General features: G+C 42.4%; 1 protein-coding gene across 1 annotated transcript; it reads left to right on the forward strand.

Moving 5' to 3' along the window:
• The first annotated feature begins 337 nt into the window (after positions 1 to 337).
• On the forward strand, positions 338 to 10,946 carry LOC135524282 (interferon regulatory factor 7-like). The gene is made up of 10 exons (XM_064951688.1): positions 338 to 900; positions 1,232 to 1,382; positions 1,561 to 1,729; positions 1,905 to 2,002; positions 2,148 to 2,208; positions 2,337 to 2,414; positions 2,570 to 2,775; positions 8,103 to 8,304; positions 9,628 to 9,743; positions 10,089 to 10,946. The coding sequence occupies exons 1-10, from the start codon at positions 893 to 895 to the stop codon at positions 10,257 to 10,259; spliced, it is 1,260 nt and encodes a 419-aa protein (XP_064807760.1). The 5' UTR covers positions 338 to 892; the 3' UTR covers positions 10,260 to 10,946.
• The last annotated feature ends 958 nt before the right edge of the window (positions 10,947 to 11,904 follow it).

The following is an 11,904-nucleotide window of genomic DNA, read 5'->3' on the forward strand; positions in this document are numbered from 1 at the left end:
AGGGCTGAAACTTTGGATGTCAACCATTACTAAAGGACTGAAGCGAGGCAATTGCGCAAGGTCCCCATGAGTGACAGATTTCTGAGCCAATTACGGTGCAATGCTCCTATTTTCTGCTGGCCCTGCCCCACCACCACAGAAAGCACTGAGCTAGGCTGAAACACCTACATTTTGGAGCTGCCTTACCGAAGAAAACAAAAATGAGACCCTGGTTGTATGCAGCTTTATTAACTCAATTATATATATATATATATATATATATATATATATATATATATATATATATATATATATTACATTGTTTGCAAACTGATATGAGACACGTATTAATGCCAAAATAACATGCAATCCCCACAAAAAAATAATATTTTTATATTTATTTTTTGTGTGCAAAAAATGTGGGTCTCAGAGCCCCATTGAGCCCCACTGGTTATGATACAGCCTATTATGTGTTGTATATTAATGACCCTGACACAGTTTGATTGCAGAAAAATTGCCAATTTTGCTTGTTTCGTTACATTTTGTTGACTGAACAAGAAGATGATGCAATCAAGAATGTGCGATCTATCGTCGCAGCATAATTTTCAATTTCAGACCGACGTTTCTCAATGCTCAACACAATGTGTTACACTTAATCAATGAGTTGGATACACATAGGGGCAATGGGTTAAGATACACAACCAACTGTGGGAATACATAATAAATTAATCTCGTCATCTCTGTTCAATGGGGAAGTCCAACTCTATGACATCACGACGCCTATAAAACGTTTCTGCCCGGCATTGAACTGAAAACAATTAGAACACTTACATAGTAGTACACGTCCACATTAGTACACGTCCACAGTAGTACACGTCCACAGTCAAACAGCCGACGCGTCTAAGCATTAAAGATGCAAAGGTAAGTAACATTTTTCATATCTGTACGTCAGGTAAACAGAGATCATTTTCTGGTAATCTGCGGACTATAGTAGTTAAATTGATAAATGTAGAATAGAGTTCGATTGATATTTCCAAGAGCTCGGCTATACTTAGTGAATGTACTGTGCTTTTAGACTACTGCAAAAATAAAAAATACATATTGCATTGATTGTTGCGAGGTAGTGCAATGGTAGTCTCTCTCTGGAATAAAGACATGCTCTTTCAATGACACTTCACTCACCAATGTTGCCGATATACTACCCCTCTTTTTATAAGTATGCAGGCTATTTCCTTTTCCCTGCATTTTTCAGCTGCAAACCTCAGTTCGCTGACTGGCTGATAGAACAGGTACGGACCGAGCAATACACTGGTTTGTTCTTTATTGACAACAATAAGTTCAGAGTCCCGTGGAAACACAATTCTAGGAAGGATTGCTCCGAGGACGACCGTAAAATATTCAAGGTAAGGAATATATTGTGGAAGGTGGCCAGAGGTATGCAGAAAGTCAAGGCAATAGAGGCTGTGGTTTGATTGTGAACTGCAGCGCATGAATCATTACATTTTGTATGTATAATAATCTAATAAGTAACTTGTTATGATGACAGTTCAATTATTTGGCACATCAATTATCTGGTTACAGGCATGGGCAGTGGTCAGTGGGAAAATCAATGAGCATCCCACTGACAATGCAAAGTGGAAGACCAACTTCCGCTCTGCACTGAACAGCCTGTGCAGGCGTTTCAAGATGGTGGAAGACCACTCCAAGGACTCAAACGACCCCCATAAAGTCTACCTGGTCATCAATGAGTGTAAGATCACTATGGCTTGTGTAACTTAAATGCCACAAGACTTTTAGCCTGCTGAACTAAAGCCTATGCATTAGCTCAGGTAGCCAACTTGAGTCTCCTCTTGCCCCAATTGTTTTAATGGCTTTTTATATATTTATCTTCTTTATATTTATCTTCTATCTTTTTTTTTAAACAGATAACTATGAGAGCTCGCACATAGAAGAAATCACTCTGGAGAACTATGGCCTTGACTGTGCTCTCATCCCTACAGAAAACACACCCCCAGGCATGGAGGTATAGTAACAATACATCTATATTGAACCAGGAGCTGGTTATTTAACCCAGCCCTGATAGAAACTATGATTCTAGTCTTCTTCTTTTTTTTTAAGACAAACTTATGTTAAATCTGTGAATGTATTTTTATCCCCATCTACAACAGCATGATATACTGAACTTTAGCAACCTAACCTTGAACCCCCTAGACCTGAACCAACACACAGGTACAGCACCTCCCCACCTGTAGAAAGTAACTCCTTACAATGGGTTGTTAATGACAAATATTTTAAATACAAAATTCTGGAAAAAGCTTTCTAATGGCATAAGACATAACTCTTCCTTTCTTCTCAAGAGAATTCTATACTGGTACACACACACCACCCAGTGCCACCAGTGCCACCAGAGCTGGTACAGCAGCCATACTACCAAGGTATGCCAGGGCCATACAGCCATAAGTCAAGGAAATCCATACATCCAACTTGTTGTGTAAATATCATTTTACCATTTCTGTACTAGAAAATAAAGTGCATTTCACTCATGCAGTACAATGTAACTTATTTGGTGACCTCTCCGATCTCCCAACAGTAAATCCGGATGCCCTGCTCAACCTGCCTACCGCCCACTCATCCCTCTGGGGTTTGGAGATCACCATCTCCTATAGGGGGAGCGAGATGCGAAAGACCCAGGTGTCAGGCCCCAGGGTTCAGCTCCACTACCAGTGTAATGCTCTCGAGCCCAACACCCAGCCCCTCTGCTTCCCCAGCACTGACGGGTTGCCAGACCACAAACAGGTGCATTACAGAAGCCCACCTGGTGCTGCTACCATTCACCTGCACTACTATCTGTGGTTCTGTGTACATGCCTGTGGTTTTCCAGTATGTCTTTATTAGGGCTGTACGCTATATCGGTGAACATATCGGAATCGGACGCTATTAGCTAAAAATACCAACATCGGTATGGACCCGATGTCTAGTTTAACGGCGACGTGAAAAACCGACGTCAAAGCTGACGTGCATACCTATGACGCCACGTACAATTTTGCGCTAAACATGCAACACCGCATTCCTAACCTAGCCCACACTGTCTGCTGTGTGGTTCGAGTAGTTAACAAGTCAGGCAGTCATTTAAAAGCGTAAGAACATTTCAGTGAGACAACTCAAAGGCAAAATCCATTAACGCCAACATAATGGCTTCATTGTCCTTGACAATCACCCGCTCTGTCGTGGATGATGTTGGCTTTCGCGACTGGCTGAGAACCGGTACACACTAATGTTACCAGGTGTGCTAATGTTCAGATGTTGCCCTACCGGAGTTCCACAGTAATAGCTTCACGACATGCTATGGAACACAGTTTGAGTCTTTGTGTACAAAAAGATGCACGTCAAATAACACTATTTGACGCGTTGAATAAGCTTTTCATTTGACACGTCAAATAACATTATTCTATTATAGAATGTTGTGTGTGTTGAATTGGCACGTGTAAGCCAAGTATCAGTAGCCCTGTCAAAGCTGTACAAAAGTCTGCAAACACCGGCCACTAACTGTATTTACAATACCACATTATTTGTTTGACTGCAACTTCTGGGCTAGCTAGCTTTAGCTTGGTACCTAGCTAACACCAATATGACCAGTAGAAACTGCAGTCATTTTCACTATTCTTAAAAATGATTTAGGAATCCTTGTGAGTAACTATTTACCTATTGAACTTCAGTTCATGAAAATAAATGGCTAGCCAGCTACTTAACCCCTTTGCACAAAGCTAACGTTATAAGCAGCCAGCTAGCTTCATCTGGCTAGTGACGCTCGACCTGACCGTGTTGTGAAGCTAGCCACAATAGGGATTAGGCACAATAGTGGAATTTGCAGTATGCCTTCAAAATAATAGTACCTAGTTGAAAGCGATGCAGAAGGTTACAATTGGTGGAATCATGCCATATTTTGACTAGATAATGTTACATTTAACAAGGTTGGAATGTGAAGAAATAAAATGGGGCATCAGTCTATTCTGTGACACCCACTGAATACAACTTTGAAGCGTTAATGCAAATATTAGCATTGAAGCTCTTATCACGTGACTGTGAAATCACCTCCCCAGTCAGCCTATGGTGTGCATTGACATTCATATTCCACTGTACAGCTTTACCTAAGGATTGGGGATCAATGAAATGGGGTAACAGTCAACTCTGAGGACGACGTTGGGAATTGAGTAATCAGACACCAAAACATCCGCGCAGTACATACTACCTCAATTGGCCCGACCAACCAGTGCTCCCGCACATTGTCTAACCATCTGCATTGTCTCACCACCCGCCAACCCCTCTCTTTACACTACTGCTACTCTCTGTTCATCATATAGGCATAGTCACTTTAACCATACCTACATGTACATACTACCTCTAAGCCTGACTAACCGGTGTCTGTATGTAGCCTTGCTACTCTTATTTTCAAATGTCCTTTTTACTGTTTTATTTCTTTACTTACCCACACACGCATACCTTTTTCGGACTTTTGGTTAGAGCCTGTAAGTAAGGATTTCACTAAGGTCTACACCTGTTGTATTTGGCACACGTGACAAACTTTGATTTGATTCAGCATCGTTTTTCCTCTGGAATATTGTTCAATACACACAGGTTGACAAATGTCCCGCAATAAGAGCTACGATGCTAATGTTCTCTGGGTATCACTGAGTAGACTGATACCCCATGTCATTGATCCACAATCCATAGGTAAGGCTGTACAGTGAAAGTATGCCCCCAATGCAATTCTAAAGTATAATACATCCAGTGTGATTTCAACAGATTTGTCAACTTAACAACATACCAACTTCGTTTAGCATGATCTATTTAATTCTGGCATAATTCTACAATTTGTATTCATTTGCATCACTGTCAATGACCTAGCCTTCAAAATAAATGTAATGGAAAAGTCCACTTTTTTTATTTAACCAGGTAGGCCAGTTGAACAAGTTCACATTTACAACTGCGACCTGGCCAAGATCAAGCAATGCAGTGTGACAACAACAGTTACAAATGTACAGTCGAACACAATAGAAAAATCTGTATACAGTGTGTGCAAATGGGGTAAGGCAATAAATAGGCCAATAGTGGTGAAGTAATTACAATTGCGCAATATAAACTGGAGTGATATGTGCAGATAAGGATGTGCAAGTAGAAATACTGGTGTGCAGAAAAACAAACGAGGTAGGTGGTTCGCTGGGCTGTGTACAGCTGCAGCGATTGGTTAGCTGCTCTGAGAGTTGACGCTTACACTTCAGTGAGGGAGATGTCTCCAACTTCAGTGATCTTTGCTATTCGTTCCAGTCATTGGCAACAGAGAACTGGAAGTAAAGGAGGTGTTTGCTTTGGGGATGACCAGTGAAATATAACTGCCGGAGTGTATGCTACGGGTGGGTGTTGCTATGGTGACCAGTGAGAAGGTGGAGCTTTACCGAGCAAAGACTTTTAGATGACCTGTAGCCAGTGTGTGTGGCAACATATGTAGTGAGGGCCAGCCAACGAGAGCATACAGGTCGCAGTGGTATATGTATATTGGGCTTTGGTGACAACGGATGGCACTGTGATAGACTGCTATTTTCTATATGACGTCGCTGAAGACAAGGATCGGTAGGATAGTCAGTTTTACAATGGTATGTTCGGCAGAATGAGTGAAGGAGGCTTTGTTGTGAAATAATAAGCTGACTCTAGATTTAATTTTGGATTGGAGATGCTTAATGAGTCTAAGGAGAGTTTAGTCTCGCCAGACACCTAGGTATTTATAGTTGTCAACATATTCAGAACCGTTAACAAGTCAGAACCGTCCAGAGTTGTGACGCGATCGGTTGAAGCGCGTGTATTTCGTTTTGAGAGACCTGTGGCACCCTCATACACTGCCAGAGGTCCGGACAACATGTCCTCCGATTTGACACACTGAACTCTGTCTGAGAAGTAGTTGGTGAACCAGGCGAGGCAGTCATTAGAGAAACCATTAGAGAAACTGTTGAGTCTGCCGATAAGAATGCGGTGCTTGACAGTCGAAAGCCTTGGCCAGGTTGAAGACTGCTTGAAAACCAGATTGCATAGGGGAGAAGGTATTGTGGGATTTGAAATAATCGGTGAGCTGTTTGATAACTTGTCTTTCGAAGATTTTAGAAGGGCACGGCAGGATGGCTATTGGTCTGTAACAGTTTGGGTCGAGTGTCTTCCCCCTTTGAAGAGGGGGATGACCACGGCCGCTTTCCAATCTTTAGGAATCTGAGGTTGAACAGACTAGTAATAGGGGTTGCAAAAATGGCGGTGGATAATTTTAGGAAGAGGGTCCAGATTGTCTAGCCCAGCTGATTTGTATGGATCCAGATTTTGCAGCTCTTTCAGAACATCAGCTGTCTGGATTTGGGTGAAGGAGAAGTGGGGGGGGGGCTTGGGCAAATTGCTGTGGGGTGTGCAGAGCTGTTGGCCGGGGTTGGAGTAGCCAGGTGGAAAGCATGGCCGGCCGTACATGCTTATTGAAATTGTCATGGATTTCAGTGGTGAGTGTTTCCTAGTCTCAGTGCAGTGGGCAGCTGGGAGGAGGTACTCTTATTCTCTATGGACTTTAGTGTCCCAAAACTTTTTGGAATTAGTGCTGCAGGATGCCAATTTCTGTTTAGGAAAGCAAAGGCTATCTTTTTCAAACTGACTATGTATTGGTTCCTGACTTCCCTGAAAAGTTGCATATCGCGGGGACTATTCGAAGCTAGTGCAGTATGCCACAGGGTGTTTTTGCGCTGGTCAAGGGCAGTCCGGTCTGGAGTGAACCAAGGGCTATATCTGGTCTTAGTTAAATAAGCATGACCCTTTCAATTTTTATTTTTAAAGATGGCTCATTTGTGGCTAGCTTCACGTAGATGCGGCTGGCCACCATTAATCAAATAAGAACTATAAATTTGGGTTATTTTAATGACACTTAGCTATATAGTTAGCTAGCTACCTACTGAAAGACTGTTATTTTGGTATGTTTTTTGGGGAAGAACATTGTTTGCATCCATGAGCAAGCTAGTTTTTTTTAATGACCAGCACTGTAGGTGCACAAGACAACTTTCTAGAAGAAAAAGAAACGCACACCTATTTAGGCGAGGTGCTGGCTAGCGGAGTAGGAAACTTGAAAATAAAGGAGAGTCGCACTTTAGGAGCTCAGATGCAAAAATGTAATATCCAACGTTTCGACAGCCAAGCGGTCTTCATCAGGGTATAATCACACACACACACTGAGGGATGACTCGTTTTATATAGTGTCAAAAGACACAGGTGTCTAAACATGGCCAAGAGTGGCCAAATATCATTGGTTAATTCTCAAATATAAAAATGGCACGAGACAACTTTACCAGCAGCGTAGCATATGAATCGTTGTGACATATGAAATACGAGTGATAGTGTAATAACTACGTAAAAAAAATATATGAACTTGTTTAAATTGTGACGTGCAGTCCTGATCGGTCAACAAGTTTGATTACATTTTAGGGTGTCTGAGGAGTAAATAGAAATGTATTTTGACTTGTTGAAACAAAGTTTAGGGGTAGATTTTCGGATTCCTTTCTCTGCAAATTGAACGAGTGGATTACTCAAATCGATGGTGCCAACTAAAGACTTTTTGGGATAGATAAAATAGTTTTTTATAACAAAACGACACTACATGTTGTAGCTGGGACCCTTTAGATGACAACCTGTGCCGGTGGAAATATATTTTGATGTGGGGCGCCATCCTCAATCACGTCATATTTTCACTGATCGCTACTGTAAATCGGACAGAGTAGTTAGATTATTTAAGCTTTCAGCTGATAAGTCACTTATGTACCAAAATGTTTAATATCCATAATTTGTGACTTATTTGAATTACCTGCACTCCAGTTTCACCGGAAGTTGTTCCGAATGCTTAAAAGGCCGCTAAAATTTTTAATATTGCTAGCGATATTTTCCCTTGCCAAAAAACATGATATCGGCCAAAAATGTAATCGGTGCATCACTAGTCTTTATATGAAACTGACTGGTTCATTCCCTAGCAATATACATAGCAACAAGACGCACTGGAGACGAGCAAAACTTTATTTTATTCCAAGACTAACTTTGTGCCTCAATTATACCAGATTGAATACACCAACTGCATCCTAGGAAGCGTCCAAAGGGGTCTTCTCCTCGAGGTACAAAACACTGGTATCTATGGTTACCGGCAGGACAAGTGCCACGTGTTCTCCAGTACTAGCGACCCCAGAGAGGCACACCCTGAACCCAGGAAGATGCCTCAAAATGAAATGGTACAACTGTTGAGCTTCCAGCAGTATGAAAATGGTAAATATGGCTCCCTGTCTGACACATTTTTTTTTTAAATATATATATATATATATAACACTAACTCAGCAAAAAAAGAAGCATCCCTTTTTCAGGACCCTGTCTTTCAAAGATAATTTTTAAAAATGCAAATAAATTCACAGATCTTCATTGTAAAAGGTTTAAAAAACTGTTTCCCATGCTTGTTCAATGAACCATAAACAATTAATGAACATGTACCTGTGGAACGGTCGTTAAGACACTAACGGCTTACAGACGGTAGGCAATTAAGGTCACAGTTATGGAAACGTAGGACACTAAAGAGGCCTTTCTACTGACTCTGAAATACACCAAAAGAAAGATGCCCAGGGTCCTTGCTCATCTGTGTGAACATGCCTGAGGCATGCTGCAAAGAGGAATGAGGACTGCAGATGTGGCCAGGGCAATAAATTGCAATGTCCGTACTGTGAGATGCCTAAGACAGCGCTACAGAGAGACAGGACGGACAGCTGATCGTTCTAAGTAGCAAACTACGTGTAACAAGACCTGCACAGGATCGGTACACCTGCGGGACAAGTACAGGATGCCAACAACTGCCTGAGTTACACCAGGAATGCACAATCCCTCCCTCCAGTGCTCAGACTGTCCACAATAGGCTGAGAGAGACTGGACTGAGGGCTTGTAGGCCTGTTGTAAGGCAGGTCCTCCGGCAACGTCCCCTAACGGCACAAACCCACTGTCGCTGGACCAGACAGGATTGGCAAAAAGTGCTCTGTGTGGTCGGATTCGCGTTTATCCTCAAAGGAATGAGCATAACACCGAGGCCTGAGGGTCCGTCAGGGTCTGGGGTGGTGTCACGGCATCGGACTGAGCTTGTCATTGCAGGCATTCTCAACGCTGTGTGTTACAGGGAAGACATCCTCTTCCTTCGTGTGGTACCCTTCTTGAAATGATATGACAATGCCACCAGCCATACTGATTGTTCTGTGATTTCCTGCAAGACCGGAATGGCAGTGTTCTGCCATGGCCAGCGACGAGCCCGACTCTCATGGCCAGTGTTTTTCAGTCTGTAGGAAGGCCTCTTCAGTGTCCTAACTTTTCATAACTGACTTAATTGGCTACTATCTGTAAGCTGTTCGTGTCTTAACGACCGTTCCACAGGTGCATGTTCATTGAACAAGCATGGGAAATGGTGTTTAAACCCTTTACAATGAAGACCTGAAGTTATTTGGCTTTTTACAAATTCTTTGAAAGACCGGGTCCTGAAAAGGGACTTTTTGCAGTTTATGTACACATTTCTCTAAGGCTGTCTGTCAGCGCTTTGACAACATCAACATTTTTCAGAGCTGATAGCATTTAAGGAGAACAGGCGAGGCTCTCCTGACTATACCATCCACATGTGCTTTGGTGAGAAGTTCCCTGACGGAAAACCCCTGGAGAAGAAACTCATTGTTGTCAAGGTAACCCTTTCATGAGCTTTAAATCAGTAAGACAACAGGCAGAATACTAACATAACCAGACATGGCTCTCCAACTCTGTTCCTGGAGAGCTACCATCCTGTAGGTTTTTGCTCCAACCCTGATCTTGCACACCTGATTTGAATAATTAGCTGGTTGAAAAGCTGAATCTGCTTAGTTACAACTGTAGGTTCACACCAACCCCAGAAGGGTCGCTCTCCAGGAACCGGGTTGGAGAGTCCTGCCCTAGAACAAACCTATATAGTGTGCTGCATATCCTATTTTTGAAATGGCTTCTCTCCACCTCTTGTTTCTCATTCTCTCTCCCCTATTCCCCTTCTCTTCCAGGTGGTTCCCCTGATCTGTCGTTACTTCCACGAGGTGGCCCAGGAGGAGGGGGCGTCATCCCTCCAGAATGACAACATCAGCCTGCAGATCTCCCACCACAACAGCCTGATGGAGCTCATCAATGCCACCTGGCCCGACGGCCCACAGCAAGCCATGGGGCAGTACTTCTAGACCACCAATTGTACCACTTTATCAGCCCTTATCTAGAACCGATACCTCACTACTGTATCACTTAATTGAATCTTCCAACAGGAAAGAAATGCTTAGCAAGTGGATATGTAATGCAATTGTGTACGACTCAAACTTGTAGATCTTTGAAAGCCAAACAAATGTTGGTGTTAGATCAGGACTCTCCTTCCATTGTTCCTGGAGAGCTACAGTCCTATATGTTTTCACTCAACCCTAATCTAGCGCACCAGACTTGAATAATTAGCTGGTCGATAAGCCGACGCAGGTTATTTACAACTGGGGTTGGAGCGAAAACCTACAGGATGGTAGCTCTCCAGGAACAGGGTTGGAGAGCCCTGTGTTAGATTATTCTGATCTGTATCATGTGTCATGCAGTAGTATAGGCTGTCCTTCTCTTGACGAGGTGTGTATATATTTTAAAAAAATACATCAAATCGCTGCGTGTATAATGTGTTCATGTATCAGTGGTATTTTCTCTTCTACTGAATTCCCCTGTCTCCCTATGGGACACACTTTAAACCTGTCTAGGTCGCTCAACCCTTCAGTCTGTTCTCTTTTGTATTGAAAAATCTGTTTTGTACTGAAAGTGAGCAAACTTCACCCTGGCATTGAAAAGCACTTTGTATAGTATTGCAAAACAAGATCAATAAACTTTGCCTTGTTTCCTTACTTTGGTTTACATGATTTTACCCAGTGAATTATGAAATGTTTACTTTAGTACTGTATGTCATCCCTCCTAGCTATCAATCAAATATATTTAAGTAATTTTTACTTTAGCAGTTGTCAGTGCTAACCCAGCCTAAAACCCCAAAGGGCAAGCAATGCAGAAGCGCGGTGGCTAGGAAAAACTCCCTAGAAAGGCCGAAACTTAGAGGAACTAGGCTCCGAGTGGTGGCCAAACCTCTTCTGCCATCAGGAGATTTTCAGGCTACATGGCCATAAGGCTAGATCAAGACTTCTTAAAATGTTTAAAGACCAACTGGGTCAAATAATAACCAGCGGTTATACAGGGTGCAGCTGTTTAACATCTCAGGAATAAGTATTTGTATTAAATAGAAATCCATTCAAGTGTTGAGGTCGAGAGCAGGTCAACAGCAAGTCCCGGACAAAGTAACATGTCCAGTGACACCAGTCAGGGTTCCATAGTAGCAGGCAGAACAGTATATGACAGGGTGGCTTGGGGACAGCCAGGTAGTCCTGAGGCTTCGAGTGGTTACTTTGTCTAACACAAACGGTATCATGTTCACCAGTGCTGTTGCAAGTCAAGTGGGTTCCTTTTGGCTAAAAAAAACATGCAGAAAACAAACCAATTGCTTTCATCTAGGAATGATTTTCACTGCTAGTAGTACTCAGATTTATAAAGTTGTCATGCTTCGGGTTGACTTTAGCCTTGAATAAACACTGACGAGTGTTTTTAAATAAATGCTTTGAGATGCATAATACCCTGGGATTTCAATGGTGAGAAATAACATGAATACCAATAAAATGATTTTATTAGATTGTCCCAGATATGTACAGTCGAGTGGGACCTCCAGGCCCAATACGACAGTCAAGGCAGTAAGTATAGCACAGAGCAGCCAGAGGGGGAGAGAACCCTCTCCAGTGGCTCAGAGCAAACCTACAGCAG

Source organism: Oncorhynchus masou, chromosome 31 (genome assembly GCF_036934945.1).
Source record: "Oncorhynchus masou masou isolate Uvic2021 chromosome 31, UVic_Omas_1.1, whole genome shotgun sequence".
Lineage (NCBI taxonomy): Eukaryota > Metazoa > Chordata > Actinopteri > Salmoniformes > Salmonidae > Oncorhynchus > Oncorhynchus masou.

Coding starts and splice junctions, on each gene's coding strand:
- LOC135524282 (XM_064951688.1), top strand. Junction 2,209..2,336: donor AGACCTGAACCAACACACAG/GTACAGCACCTC, acceptor TTTCTTCTCAAG/AGAATTCTATACTGGTACAC. Junction 2,415..2,569: donor ACAGCAGCCATACTACCAAG/GTATGCCAGGGC, acceptor ATCTCCCAACAG/TAAATCCGGATGCCCTGCTC.